Source organism: Podarcis muralis, chromosome 5, assembly GCF_964188315.1.
Source record: "Podarcis muralis chromosome 5, rPodMur119.hap1.1, whole genome shotgun sequence".
Lineage (NCBI taxonomy): Eukaryota > Metazoa > Chordata > Lepidosauria > Squamata > Lacertidae > Podarcis > Podarcis muralis.
This window is the reverse complement of record NC_135659.1, coordinates 57,441,242-57,457,436: the sequence shown is the minus strand read 5'-3', so window position 1 is coordinate 57,457,436 and position 16,195 is coordinate 57,441,242. Positions and strand designations below refer to the sequence as shown.

Here is a 16,195-nt window from a genome sequence, read left to right as displayed (position 1 = left end):
AGCTGAGAACCTGGTGAACCCAATTTATGGCTAATTCATACATTCCACTGGCCTCTCTATGTGCATTTAGTAGCATAGACAATGATCTAATCATATGAGCAGTATAATTAGGCAGATACTCTTCAGTACCACAGCAGGAACTTCTATGAAAGGGGTGGCTGAATATGTATTTCCTTGTCCACAAAAGTGGCTGCCACAGTACTGCATGAGTTGCCATCTTCGCACATTACATTGCTCATAGGACTCGGCTACTTTCCTGAGCTCCTTAATGTATAACTAATATACAAGTTGGCTTCCAGGTGGTTGGGATTTTTTTGTTTGTTAGGCATGCTGATTCAGAGTGCCTGATGCTTGTATGCTACACATAGACACTGTGCAGCCTCCATCTATCTCTGCTAATGCAAATCCTACGCTAGAGACTAACAGGAGCACCGCAGGAAGCACAGTCCGCAACAGTAGCTGCTCAAATTCCTTGTACTAGTTAATACCTCTTTCTTGCAATACCTTTTCTTGCACTTTCAGGCAGGTGCGACCAGATGTAGGAAAAGGTATCACCTGGACAATCCTCCGCCTTCTGATTCTCTTCTGAGCTATTATTCACTGTATGAAATTATTGTTGGATATTCTCTCTCTGTGTGAGAGAATCATTTGTTCCAGAAACAGAGAATAACAGAGAAGAAGTCTCAAGAAGCAGTAGAAGGCTGAGATTGTTTTGTCTATGCAAGGACATTTTCTGTGGGAACTGTTCTTTGGACATGCACAGTGTGACAGGAAGTATTGATACCAATGGTTCTGTATAACTTGTGAGTCTCTTGCTTGTGTCTTGTGGTGAGAGAAACAGAGAGTCTTGGACTCTTGTTGGACTCTAAGCATGCCTTGACCATGGCAGTGGTGAATGGCTGTATATATTTGCTACCAATACGCTTTTATGCCTGTCACGTAAACTTCCACACTTGACTGAATCTTTATGGCATCCATGAGTATTTATTGCCTACTGTGTGTACCTCCAACCCTGAAGACGCTTCCAAGGAAGGAGCTGCGTTGAGATGTAACTCTGCTGAGTATGGATACTGGCACACAAGCACAGCAAAAGTGATGCCGGATCCAATCCTTCTAAATCATCCATCAGAGGTTGATGGATTGATCCAACAATAATATCAGTGAACAGTGAAACCATGTTATATTCCCAGAGCCATGACTTTCATGCCATTCTGCAGTGCAACAGTCAGTAACAATGAACTCTGCAACACACCTAAAAATATCTTGAGTTCACAAAAAGAGATAGTCATATTTGCATTAATGTGTGGCTGCTCCTGTGGCAAACAAGAGATCACCCTGCCTCAAACAGCCAAGGGCAGCCAGGCTAAGCAACATTTTCTAATGTTATCACAGTATATACAAAATGAGAAGTGAGAAAAGTAACTTGCTCCAGCTCACATCATCTGTTTCTGCGGGCAACAGACAGAAATGCTAATTTAACAATTGAGAGGAAGGAGGGCAACTTGGCTGTCTGTTAGTTTCTCAGGCTCACAAAGTAGACAGGAAGCAAATAGTTCCCTGTAGCCTGTCCAAAATAGATTTTCCTTTTAGATTTGAAGTGTGGAACTGCAGGAAGATTACCAATAGGAAACGAGAACAGGAACGCTGGAGAATATGGAGTATATCGCATACCTTCATTAATTAAACCCAGTTTGCATGTAACATTAAGCCATGCCATGGCTTAGGATGAAGACATGGGTTCCCAGAGAGAAGACTGTAACCACTGCACTTATTTCCTAGTCTGACTGCAGCTGCACTACCTGGTGCTAAACCATGGTTTGGGTTTATCATGTCAACCAAACACAGGCTCATGATTTGTCTGGAGGTGACAAACCACAGCCTGAGTTCTTAGCCCTGGATAGCATAGCAGCAGGGGAAGAGTTTAGCCACCACAATCTCCTATCTGGGATCACATTAAGCCATAGTTTGGCTTAGCATTATGTGTACACTGAGCCTTAGAATGAAGAGGCAGAAAAGAAGTTTCTCTTTTCCATATATCAATAAAGGTAGGCAACTTTCATAATTGCATTGTGGTTACCACGAGGATATACAGCTGATTTACACTTCACATGAGGGTTCTGTTCCTGACCCCTGCACATGTTGGCAGAGCGCATATAAGCATGCTCTGCCCTGTTATGGCCCCATTCCATTCTGCTCCACCCCCGTTCCACCCATTTTGTGTTGTGTTATATTATGTTTTTGGGTCACATCCTGGTTCGGTGCCGTGCACAATTGTGCATCTTTGGGGCATGCATTAATCGGTCGTTGTCTGTATGTACATGACCAAAGGAGCAATACACCAGTACAGTAGATTCTAACTTGGCTAACTCATTTTAGCTAATCATGGCTCAGTTGCACTAGCAATACTTTATAAGACGGGGCAGAGGTGGGATATCAATCAGACCAGACTGGGACCAGTTATTGCTTCATCCACACAATTAGGTCTGAAGGTGATTAGAATTTCCTGTAACAGTCACTCAACCCCTTAACAAAACTACAAATTCCAGAGTTAACTGAAGCATGTGTGTGGAACCTCTAGGCCTCCAGAGATCATTGAACTCAATTTTCATTAGCCCAGAGATATATATCATGGTCAAAAGATACCATTGATATCATGGTCAATGGTCAAGGAAGGAGGCCGTTGCAGTCCAACATCATTCATTTGGAGGGCCTCGCCTTGTAAGGACAATGTGTCCTGAAAAGCAGGTGACAAATAAATAAATGAGAAAAATTGAGGACCAAATGTTTTATAAAAGCAGTAAATAATCTATTGGTTAGCAACTCTACCAGAATTTCCACAAAAAGGCATTGCTATCAACCCTTTCTACAACTAAATCGAATACATTTGCAACTGAGTCCTTCACTGAGTTTTAAAGTTCTGAGGATAATTTTAGGTTTGTAAATCCTAAACCTTCAAAACTTCTCTAGTGATATACAAAACAATCCAAACCCTTGATTTGTCATGCTGGAGAGGGGTTGGATGAGGCAGAAGTGTTTCTTTCCCCCAGCTTAGTATGAACAGTGTAGGGCTGCCATATTTCAAAAATTAAAAACCATGACACCCCAAAATTGTTACACTTTTTTTAAAGGAAAACCCGAAAGTTGGTGAGCTTTTTTTAGATAAACTGCAAATTTGTTGATAAAATCTAGACACATGGCCTGGTGGAGCTGTAGACTCAGCAGTGACAGTGTTGCTCCAATGGGTCTTGGTTTGAGTGGCACTCTAAGGCTTCTGCTTCTACTCGATCCACCTTGACTCAATTAACTTCAGCTGGACGGCTTAACTCTTACAAATGACTAAGCAAGACTGCTAATTCCAATGAACTAGCTTTTCTTGACCTATGAGAGTGATACAGGACTTCTTCACTGTAACATCCGATTATGGAAGATGGTTACCCTATTAATGAAACTTCAGGTAAAGAACTGCCCTTATTTACAGGCATCGCAATCTGAAATTGCTACTTGTCATCAGCAACAACCTATTCAAGCCAGAAACAGAACCTGGCAAACAGCCCAGTGTGTTCTCTATACATTCATTTTTTTTTGACAATTCTATTACTGGACCTCATCGTAACATCAGCCACACTATTGAGAAGTAACTTGAGCGGCTTCCAATGTTATATATGTGGGATCTGCTATTGGAATTGAAGCCATTTACACAGTGGACTTTTGAAATGCCAAACCTATTTCTGTGTTTTCTTAAAAATCCTTACTGATGTAAGGAGTCTTCATTTTTATGTATACTTTAAAATTGAATCTAAGTTCATGTCTGAACACCTTGAATTTCAAATTCAATATCCATTCCAAACATTTTTTCCTAGTTAGCCAAACATTTATGATAAATATCAAATAACATTCTAGCGTTCTATAATCTCCTTTAGGTCAGCTATTGAAAAAATTGAGGGTAAAGAAGAGCTGTTTGCTACACACAGCCTACGTAGATATCAATTGCAGTGGCTTCCCCATGCTGCTACTGTGGTACTTTTGTGATTCAGCAGTGGCAGCATAACTGTTTTTATGAAATGGCACTGGGGGAGAGGTAAAGGCCTCTTTTGAGAAAATTTCTCTTTGCTCCGTCTTCCTCGATCTTTTAGTGTGGCAGCACCTACACTTTGGAACTCCCTGCCTATTTGGCGCCTGCTGAAACATTTTTGTTTAGACAGGTCTACAGAGATCTTTAGAAGTTGATGTGAGTTTTAATCTGCTTCGTTTATTGTTATTTTAACTATTCAAAGGTCTTAAATTACTGCTCTTAATTCTTAGTGATAATTTTATTTGATTTTTTTTGTACATCACTTGGAGGTTTGTTTGCTGTTGTTTTTACAATCAAGTGGTGTAATTTTTTTATGAAATAAAGTAAATAATAAAATATTCCTTGAGTAGCCAGTCATTTATGTAAATGACTGCTTTGCATTGCTTTTATGTTGTTGTATAGCACTCTGATGTTTTGCAAGAGGGAGGTGTCTAAACACTTCTATAAATACATACATACAAACATACATACATACATAGAAAGTTTTTAAAAATCTGGACACTTTATAATATTTCCTGGTTACCTTACTTAATAGACATACCGTAAATCATTTTGGTTTTTTGGTTGCCAGATATTGGATATTTGCTTTATTTTGTGACCTGCAGTACTTCCAAAGCAGTGTTTATTGTGGAGTCAGTGCTCCTCAGGCATACCAGTTTCCTTCAGCACCCACATGATACTTTTGGCATCAAAAAGCCAACCCATATTTCCCCCAATCTTGTATGCATTTACAGGGACAAATTCAATAATTAAAAAAAATACACAAAACTGTTGCCAAAACAACACATTTGCAAATTAAACTCCCATTTGGAAACGTCCCATATGCCATTTATCTAAGATCAACCTAACTAGATTTTCATAGTATGTAAAAAAAGATACATTTTCCACTTGTACTCAGCTAAGTCAGTCTCAAGGGGTTGCTGTAAAGAAAAATGAAGGAACCTCATGACAGCTATGTTGACCTCCTTAAAAGGAAGACAGTACCCAAATGAGATGAATACTAAGACGCTGAAAAGTCTTCATTTTTATGAATTAAATGCAGACCATGGTGGGAATTTTAATACGTGTGTGGCAGGTAGAGCTGTAATTCTTTGAATTTACTTTTTGGAAGTGTTTATATATCCACTGAAGCAGATTTACTACCAGACACATTTAGCTATTTAATAAGAGCCTTGGAATATACACCACAAAATTATGAATGACGCTTAGGCAAATCCATAGTCTTAAAAGCCAAGAGTTCCTTTGGTTTAGCTCAAAATCAATCAGGGGTTGAAGAAAAGATCAATGATTTCTGAACACTGACAAACATTTAAGGAGTATTGCAGCGTAGCTTCAGATTCAGTAATAAGATGATCTTGGGAAGGCATCAGAGTAGAGAACTAAAAATAGCTCTGTTTGGAAAAGAAATAGAACCAAGCGAGTACCAAACATATATTCTACAAAAAAAAAAAAAAAAAAAAAAAAAAGTAGCAGCTTGGATGACACTCTAGTACACACACACACAGAGAGAGAGAGAGAATAAAAAGGCACAGTTTAAGGAGGGAAACCACATGTTAAGAATTCGGGCTGCTAGTGTACTTGTGCAGCAAACAGTTCAATTAGGAAACAGCACTGAAGAACAGAGAAGTATTGCCAACTACCATCAGGATGCTCTTATTAATACAGTAAGCCTAAAACTTGATCACACCTAAAGCCAAAATCACATGTAGTCAAAACACATTGGGTTCAATGGCAGGTGGGATTGCCAAAGTCCTTTTCCCAGAACCCTGCCCCCTCTCCTTCCTTCCTTCCTTCCTTCCTTCCTTCCTTCCTTCCTTCCTTCCTCGGCCACACGTGTAAAGCTGAATACGCACAAGTTTAAAAATGCATAAGTTGTGGGCTTACTGTACTGTGAGAGTTCATGGTATCTCACTTCAGAACAACATAGTTAAATCTATCTTGGTCTATTTTCTTGCATGAAGTTCTTGACCAACAGCAATGATTTTGGTTTGTTCCTTTCCTCCATGTTCAAACTAATGGATTGGGTCCCGCTTTGAATCAATAATGTAATGTTATGACTTGCTTATACATGCAAGTTCCATTCAAATATAGGTTCAGGGGAGATACTGCATGACAGATAAAACTCTCAATTTTTGCTGAATAAAAAGTACTCTATATTGAGCATTTATATGCCCCCTCCCATTAGCTGATCTAATAAAACATAAGAAAACAAATGAATAAAGCATACAAACCAAGCAAAAAGTGTGCATAAGTATGTAAAATAATGAGTACACACAGATTATTCCCTGACAAGATCACCAAGAGTTCTGACCTTACCAAGCAGAACTGATAGCCACAACCTAAACCATTTCCATCTCTACACTTGTGACTATATATTTTTTGTCTATGTTAATTATACAAGCATTAAGTCTTGGCAATACCAAGATATTCAAGCCTTATCCCCATTTTATTTCTAAAGAAACAGGAGAGTGATCACATGGAAGATAGAGGTTTGTTTTCTCCTGCTCTGGAGGACTCAAACCAATGGCTTTAAGTTACAAGAGATGAGATTCCGACTTAAACATCAAGAAGAACTTTCTAACAATAAGAGCTATTCAACAGTGAAACAGACTCCCTTGGGAGGTAGTGGACTCTCCTTCCTCAAAGGTTTTAAAGCAGAGGTTGGATGGCCATCTGTCATGGATGCTTTGGTTGAGATTCCTGCATTGCAGGGGGTTGGACTAGCTGACTTCCAACTCTATGATTCTATATGCCTTACGAGTATGTTTCCTGTCATAGCTTCAGCTGGGGAGGCTAAAGCAAGGTTTCACCTTTGCCTCTATGGTTTAATCTTCAGGCTCAAGACAAAGTGCACTTGATTTTAAGCATTACATGGTTAAATTCAAGCACCCGGAGTGTACTGCTAGCTGGTTTACTTTCAAACACACAGCACTTTTAGGGGGTGCATCTTTATGCTAAAAGTTCCATTCCACTAAAAGATCATCCATTTTTAACAGTTCGAAGTTTTGTGGTTTCACACTTCCTTTCAGCTGCAACAGATATTTTAGGCAACCACCGTCTCTAGTTTAACGAAGTCTTGGTTATGATCTAAACCAAGGGTGGGGAAACTTTTTTACTTTCAAGAGACACATTCCCTGGGGAGGAACATCTCAGGGAGTGCATGCCAGGAATATACCAAGTTTTTTTTTAAAAAAAATTAAATCTATTCATTAAATTTGTATACCACCCTTCATCTGAAAGCAGTATACAGTGGTACCTCGGGTTAAGTACTTAATTCGTTCCAGAGGTCCGTACTTAACCTGAAACTGTTCTTAACCTGAAGCACCACTTTAGCTAACGGGGCCTCCTGCTGCTGCCACGCCACCGGAGCACAATTTCTGTTCTCATCCTGAAACAAAGTTCTTAACCTGTAGCACTATTTCTGGGTTAGCAGAGTCTGTCACCTGAAGCATACATAACCTGAAGCGTATGTAACCCGAGGTACCACTGTACAAGGTTAAAGAACAAAGTGAATCTTTTGTTCTGGCACCTTCCGCCTGCCCCTTGCCAACTGCATGAAATTAGGCCAAGGTCCCCACTTGGTATAAAACAGTCATGAAGGCAAAGCTGCTCTTCTTAGGAACAAAGGAAGCTTCCTAATACCATTGGTTCATCTAGCACAGTACTGTCTACACTGACAGGCAGCAGTGCTAGGGCTTCAAAAGGCATCTTTCCCAGTCCAAATTGCAGATGTGGGGCAGAGGTTTTCAACCTTTTTGGGTCCACAGCTCCCTTGACCAACTACATTCTTTCTGCAGCACCCCTGTGGGGACCAGGAGCCCAGTTATATCACCCCTTGCCTGCAGAGCTGGCAGCCCCTCACCCCTTTCAAACACCCTCCCTTGTGGAGTGTTCCCTCAGCCTCCTTTCTTCTTCCCTCTCCTTAGGAATCCTCTGAGCAGCTGCTGCCCCGGGTCTCTGAGCTGCCCCCCCCACCCCAAAGAGAGGTGCCTCCTCACACTGCCCCAAAGGGGCCTGGGAAGCACCCATTGGCCAGCCCCAAAGGCACCATTCACCTAGGGAGCTTGTAGCCAGGACTGCTGCAACAAACAGCTGTGCAAGCCTTTGGGAGGCAGAGACCTGAGAGGGCATCAGAGGAGGGAGCGAAGGAAAGAGGGACAGAGGCCAGTGTTGCCCGTGGCATCCCTGGCCATTACTCGAGGCATCCCAGGGTGCCACGGCACACTGATTGAAAACCACAGATGGGGAAAACCACTGATGCGTGCAAACCGGATGCTCTGCCATTGCTTTGCTTCCCATCAGCGAGGCTGAGAGGAGGGAGTGTTTTGTCATCTGTGCAGTCCAGGACCTCCACACACACTGCCCAGGCTTTGTGCCATTGAGCTATTGCCCTTCCACTGAAAATGCTGCAATCTTCAATAATAGTGTGTGGGATGTATGGGCATTAGAGAGCCAGTGATAGTCAAAGAATTAATAAGAAATACAAATTTGTCCAAACCAAGTCAATTCGCAGACGGGGAATAAATAATTTTTCCTAATTTCCAGCTTATCTAGAAGATACCTAAAGACTATCTATGTTCTCCTCCTACTCCATTTAAATTGTATACTTTTAACTAGCTAAACACACCCATACCCTCCATTTCTTAGAGAGAATACAACTGCTGACTAATTGCTCAATAAGTTGATGCTATCCTCAATGGAAGAGATATGAGACCATGATGCATCTTCCCTCCCCCCAAGGATGATGTAATCTAGGTCCGTTTGAAAGAGAACAGTAGAAGCCAGTTTTGCAACACTAAAGAATAAAAAAAAACTGCTGTTGAGGCTGACTGAGGAGGGAGAGAGTGACCTTCCACCTCTGGAAGGCAAAAGGAACCTCAGGATCCCTCTCTGGGGGCTTCATGTGCGTCAGTGTATTTGCTGCATGTACAAGTGCTGTGCTGTCTGTTCCAACTTGTGGTGTTGTTGGCAGTCGTCTGTCTTGAGAGACAACAGAGTACGCCTGTGGGGTGAAGTCAAACTGCAGCGTAAGCAGCACTGAATTGACCTCCCCAGGGTGCAAGCCTGGGCAGTATGTCCTGGGCTGCCCAGATAACAAAGTAAAGATAAAAGGTAAAGGACCCCAGGACAGTTAAGTCCAGTCAAAGGTGACTATGGGGTGTGGCGCTCATCTCGCTTTTCAGGTCGAGGGAGCTGGGCTTTGTCCAAGACAGGTTTCCGGGTCATGTGGCCAGCATGACTAAACCACTTCTGGCACAGCAGGACACCATGATGAGTGCCAAAGGAAACACCATTTACCTTCCCGCCACAGTGGTACCTTTTTATCTACTTTCACTGGTGTGCTTTTGAACTGGGAAGAGTTGGCAGAAGCTGGGACAGAGCAACAGAAGCTCACCACCATTACGCAGATTCGAACCACCGACCTTCTGATCAGCAAGCCCAAGAGGTGCGGTGGTTTAGACTGCAATACGTTCGGCACCAGCTTAGCGGCAGGAGTTGCTGGAAGGAGGTGTACAAGGCGCCATCCAACTGTTTTAAGGACTCCACTCCAGATTTGTGTAGAGTTTACTCCCTAGCCTTTTCTTCTCCCCAAGATACCCTGCAAGGCAGCAGAGGTTAGAGAGTTTTCCTTCTTCTGGATGGGCTACCTTCCCAGATTAGCAAGCCCCTTCTGCCCCTCATTTCCCTCTACAGCATGTGCAGAAACTGCCTTCTTGACCACTAGCCCCACTATTGGTCTCATCTGCTCAACCCTCGGCAGGTTAACTTGAAGATTTATAGGGGCTGGGGAATGCTGGCAGCCAGCCAGCACCATCACCTGCTCCCACTTTGGGGACTAATTGTTACCACCCAGCGATACTTGCTCGCAGAATCACTACTTCATGACAGGTATCACACCAAGGACCTAGGTATGGAAACTCCAGAAAAGTTGCTTTCACTTTTTGAACTTCAACCTGTGACCTTCACTTGTACTTCCCCTTCCCTCTTCAGTTTTGTTTCCATCAACCCACCAAAGCAGACTAAACACTTCCTTTTTCGATTTCACTCACTCCAAATATTTCCTATGAGCCTTCTGGGTTTTGGCAAGATCGTCTTCAGAAATCATTGAGGTCTCATGAGTAACCAGGATGTTTATTAACTACACATTATATTATAGAAGACAAGAATTTTCAAGAATTACAGTTTCAGCCTATTACAAAATATTGCATAAAATCTAAATAGGACATTATCATAATCTACTATCTATTCTGGAAAGTGGTTTGTTTGTCCATTTGTTTCCCATAGGTTCAGATGACTCTTGAGATATCGTTGCCAATATCAGTATGAGGGTTCCTGAAGTTGGAGCTTGCAGAAGTGATGAAGCTGCGTGCTCTGGCACTGGGGGCGGAGAGCAGGCGGGGGAGCGTGGCTGGCACATGTACCCTGCTCCCCGATGGTGCCTGGGGTGGTGCGCTCCCCCTGCCCCCCATTTCTCCGCCAGTGGCTCGCAGGACACCATTCTCTATCCAGATGGTGGACAATACTGTCACTTTGACTTTTTTGGTGTAATGGATCCAAACTACGCAGATTTGGAAAACTCTGAAGATATTGTTGCCCCATTTGATGGGACAGTTTCAACTTACACAAATTTGGATGCCACTCGAGATATTGTTACCAAACTCAGCATGAGGATTCCCGAGCAAGAGGCAGGAGTCTTCATCTATATTTGGACGCTGGGCACCATTTTGACACAAGATAGCATGCTAAATTAACCCCAATTCAACACTAGCTCCCCTCCAAATTGATTTGGGACCAACTCAGGTTCTCCCTGGGTCAGATTAAAGTATTGAGTTAGTGTGTGTGCACTGGGTACTCCACACTAGGCCAATGAAACGGCCAGCTTAAAATCCCAACAATGTCCTAAATAGGGAAGAATTTAATAGAATTCTTTCCTAGGCTCAATATGAATTCATTGCAGTGGTTCCACTCCTACTTTGTCAAGTTCAGAAGCTGACGCTATGGGATTATTGATAGGGCTCACTGAATCAACAAGTTGGGGTTCTTCTTGTTACAATTTCATTTTCACTTTTACCAAGACAATATAGCGAATGACTGATACCTTTGCAGGTATTTCTTTGAAAAACATTTCTTGCTTTGCTTACTGGAACGAGCCAAGCATTTCTGATGGGGGGAAAAAATCAATCACACTTCATTCATCCTGTGAAATGTAATTCTCTGGAAATGACAAATTAGCCCTGTTTAATTCATTTCGTTTTTTCTTCATCTGTGAAATGCAGTTTGTATATGGGATCAAAGGAAAGTCAGGAGAATCAGAACTACCAATTCCATCATCTTTCTTCCTGGTTCTCTTCTGCAGCAACGGAATATGAAAAGCAAGCCACAGAATCATAGAGCTGTAAAGTTGTCCAACCCCCTGCAATATAGGAATATGCAGCTGTCCCACATGGGGATTGAACCTGCAACCTTGGCATTACCAGCACCACACTCTAACCAGCTGAGCTATCCAACAATACTCACTTATTTTAAGGAAGTTGACATTCCTAAGACCCACAATAAAACTTCAGTACAAGCAGAATCCCAAAAGAAATGTGGTCACTATTCAATAAAAATGTTTGAAATTTTAAACAAAGACTAAAATTGTCATTATATTCAAGAGATCACAATTCAAATCTTTTTCAAGCCAGGGCAGAGAAGTTAATTCTGTAAGAAAATCTTTAGAGGGGAAAATGGTCTTAGCACAGTAAGCCACTCAAATACTGAGGTATTACATGAACTGAAAAAAGAGGAAATTAATCTAACCAGACTATTTCTCATCCTTAGGCTAAATACTGTATGCCACTGATCATGAGATCATGTATCATTTGATACTCCAAAGCCTGCAAGCAAACTATTGGTGAGAGTCAGTAAGTGACAAAGCAGCAATTCCTTCACATGCACATTGCGCAACCCCCCCCCCCCGCCGCCAAAAAAGCCCCAACCAACCACCACCACCACCCTCGGGAGTTAAGTGATTCAACAGCAGAAAAGACTGACCCAGAAGGAAACAACCTGGGAGCCTGAATACTAAAAACAAAGTAAATCACTGTAACGGCTTGTGTTTCTATAGCAACTCTCCAATCCTGGTTTGCACAACACAGTAGGCCAAGCAAATGCACAGCCCCCCCCCCCCCCCGAAAAAAGCTCACAGCTGCTTTGCTCCTTCCTGGTCCATTTTGCTTCTGTGCCACACTGAACTAAACCAAGGTTTGGCTTGTGTGTGGTCCAAACCCAGGCTCACTAACCATGGCAGCCCCTGCCTTGAAGAAAGTGCTACACAGAAGCAGCTTATCAACTCATTGGATGGATGAGGTCCCTTGGAATGCAGGACAGGTGATTGAGAGCCTTCTGATCTCTACCAGCTGTCCAGGATGCAGAGTTGTAAAGGGGAGGAAGAATGGCCAGTACAACTGGGAATCTGAAAATAATAGTTTGATCAAGTCTTAATCTTTAGTAAAATATTGTTATGGTGATCAGCTTATGTTGGGTAGGAAGTAATTTTGATTCTGCCAGAGCAAAGAATAAATGCTTGGCTGGCTCTGCCTTCTCAGTGCACATCTGTCTTATCCCTAAATTGACCAGGCTCCTTCCACTTAGAAAGATCCAGTCAAAGGGTGTTTTCTGTCTTTCTGCTTGATCACAAGAGGTCCTCATCCTGCAGCAAAACACTGGCCTGTGAAAAGCATGGCAGACACTGGGAAGACTTCTTAAATCAGCTTATATCTCGTTATATGCTGCCTGCAACCAACTAAACCCTCTGTTTGCTGTCATCAGTGTTACTCATTCATGATAAACCTTCTCCTACCCCGCTCTTTCACCATTAAATAGTTTCTAAACTGCAGACATTGGCAACTTCAGCTTTAGGTTTTGTATTTTACCTAAGATAACTGCAGTCACAGAAAAAAAATAGATACACAGTTTGCCTTATGGCAGGGAATATGTGTTTTGAAAGCCTACCAGCTATTTTAATATATTATGACAGTTTTGATGCATTTTCCTTCATTCACTACCAAAATAAGAGCAGATGGAGAAACGAGAATTCCTAACTTAACAAGAGTGTACTTCTGTTTTGGTACAATTCCTTTAAAAGCAGCCCTGCTTGCTACAGACCAGGAACTTTAGTTCAAGTCTTTATGTGTTATTCTGCTAGATGTCAAATCTATATTACTTTCAGTTCAATCATATAAAAAGCTTCAAAATATCAGGATTAGCAGCTGAGGGCCAGTGCTTCAAACTATGGTTCAAGGTATTCACCGAGCTTTATGCTGGATTTTCACAGACTACTTCCCCCCCCCTACATAATAAAAGTGTCCGAATGATTTTTTCACACATTTATGCACTTGCCATCATTATTTATTTGTTGTAAGGGATCTACACACTTCTTTAACAAGAATATCACATTTTCACAGTGCCTGAACTGCAATATTTTTTACCTGGGAAAGGAAAATTAACATTTTAGCTAGCAGAATTACAATAGATATTATATGGCTTATGGCTGTACAGTTGTCATATTTCTGTAATTTGTTCTTCTTGGCTCTTTCACTGTTTGGAAGTTTTACTTCATTTTAGAAATAGGTTTATGCAAGTTACCTTTTGGGCTCTTGGACAGGGAGAGGCATGGGAATTTACTTTAAAAACAAACATGCACCTACTATCAATGACAGCCAGGAGTTCTCATTTGCACTCATGGTACAACTATACCCATCCACCTATACTACTCTGTGAATTTTTCAGTTTAATGTTGTTACAATTCTTTATCAGACAAGGGCTACCATGTCTCATAGCACCACCACATACCCTTTCTCCAAAAATACTTAAAAAGAAGAAGTGGATTTTGGGGGGTGGGGGGAGATGCCTAAAGCATCCTGCAAGTAGTATCAGCTCCAAGCTGCCTTGTTTCACACTGATGGCCCCCTTGATCTTTGGAACCTGAGGCAAGAAGCCATGGCATCAGTCTTCCCTCCAGCTTCCCCCAGTATTTGTACATTCTCTTTTACCTGCCCCAGAATGCATAGCCATAGTTAAGAAGGGAAGGAGCGAAGGGACAGCAACATGGTCACAACAATGCTATCCTTTCCCCCACAATGTGTAGGCTGGATAGTACATTATGAGGAGCGGAGAGACTACTGGAGTAAGGGGAAATAATGTGACCGGGGCACGTGTTAACTGATCATGTGGAAAAGCTTTAATTTAACGGGCAGGCTCTTGCAAGTTGTTTCACTTTCTTCACGTCTCAGTTTTTGGTCAGTATTATAAACAAAAGGCACCTTCTTAAAGCCCCAAATGGGTAGGATTCTCAAATGAAAACTAGCACACCATATTTTGAATTAGCACAGTTTGTCCTATGTTTTCCAACTTAGGCGTTTTCTATGTTAGTGACAGCCAGAAATATCATCAGCTTGCTAACAAATAATGATGACACAAGTGAAATGTGGCATGAATATGTACTGTGTACAAACAACACAGATGGTGAATTTAGTCTTGGGCATGAGCCCAGATTTCCAGAGTTTCAACTGTATGCACCAGTAATTTGTTACTGCTCTTCCCTCAATATATTGAGGGAATATATATGGACTGCTCATCCTAGCATATGCTTTTCCTCAGATATGCTATATTACTTGTGCTGTCCTTGCCCTCCCCACACTCTAAAACACTAACTACCTTGAAACAGATGTCTCCCTCTCTCATGTTACTAATCCCAAACGCAAAGGGAAAAAACTAACTCATGCAACGGTCCTTCAATTGTTTAAGACTCCGGTCGCCAGCGGGAGAATTATTTTTATTTTTTTACTCATTTCAAACAAGCAACCCAGAAAGATGCAAGCTTCGGAACTACAGAATAAGCAGCCCTTAAGAGAAGATGTTCAGCCTTCACTGACTCTGAAAATTTTAAACTAATCTGGAAGAGGAGGAAGCCAAAGGAACAGATTTTTTGCACACACACAATATAAAACAGTCGTGGGGCGGGAGGGGGGGATCATCTCCAACATCATTACGGCCAGAGCTGAAGGATTAAATGGCAACATGAAAAGTAGGATTTCTTCTGTTGCCAAGGAAGGGACAGGGCAGAAGAGACAGAAGGCAGAAAACGGGCAAGGCAGAAGAAGGGGGCAGACCCAAAGGAAGAACAGACGGCAACAAATGGAATTGGGGGCTGGGGCGGGGAAAGAAGTGCACAAGAAAACAAGCATTTTGTGGGAGGCAGGTAATTGGGGGGGGGGTCCGTCTGGTGAACCTTTTCCCCTTCCCCTCGTGGCTTCTGCTGTCGCAAAGACCCTTGCCACAGAGGAAGGTTTCTCGGGGACCCGCACCCCCATTCGCCTCTGCCTGCCCTTCACACAGCTCCTTTCCCCCCTTTTCGCCTCCGCGCAACTCGAAGAGGGAGACCTGCAAGGCGTCCCCTGCCGACGCTCACCTGGACAGGTGCTTCAGGATCTGCTTCTTGAAGAGGCCAGCCATGCCGGGGCCCTGGACAGGACGAGGCTCCTCTTAGCGCCCCAGATACTCCATCACAGCCTCCCTCGCCGCCCGGCGCCTCCGCCGCTCCGGCCGCCTCCTGCCATCGCCAGTCCCCTCCCTCCTTCCCTCCCGGCCTCAGACGCCGACGGAATCCCGGCCACCACCGCGGCCAAGTCCGGCAGAGCCGCCTTCTGCCCCCGCCCGCCGGAGAGAGGCGGGACGAACACGGCGGCGTGGCAGCGCCCTCTGTTGGCTCACAGGGAGAGCAGAAGCAGACGCAGCCCCAGCAACCTCCTCCTCTCCCTGCATGGTACCGAAGCAGCAGCCAAAGCACAACATCCCCGTGGTTTCTGTCGTTGTGGGCAATATGGTGTTTTGTTGTTTAATTTTTGTTATTGTTGGAGGAGGACTACCAGGAGGAATGGATGAAATTTAAAGACTGTTTAGTTAAATATGTTAAGTTAACTTAATTGGAAAAGCTTGCAAATATCAGATAGGCCTAGGATTTAAGGATGTAATGTGATGAATTAATATGTTTAATGCCAAATTTGAAAGAAAATGTTAAGTGATTAAGTTAATTATATAAGAATATTGGTTTTGGAAAACTGTTAAAATGACATACATTGA

The 16,195-nt window shown here is 42.7% G+C and overlaps 1 protein-coding gene across 1 annotated transcript in view; it reads right to left on the bottom strand.

The window, feature by feature from the left end:
• The window catches only part of BLTP3A (bridge-like lipid transfer protein family member 3A), a 53,158-nt gene extending 37,426 nt beyond the window's left edge, over positions 1-15,732 (bottom strand). Inside the window, exon 1 of the mRNA XM_028734089.2 lies at positions 15,525-15,732. Coding sequence (XP_028589922.2) covers positions 15,525-15,568 — 44 coding nt within the window. The 5' untranslated portion in view covers positions 15,569-15,732. The remainder of the gene's footprint in view (positions 1-15,524) is intronic.
• Between the last annotated feature and the right edge of the window lie 463 nt (positions 15,733-16,195).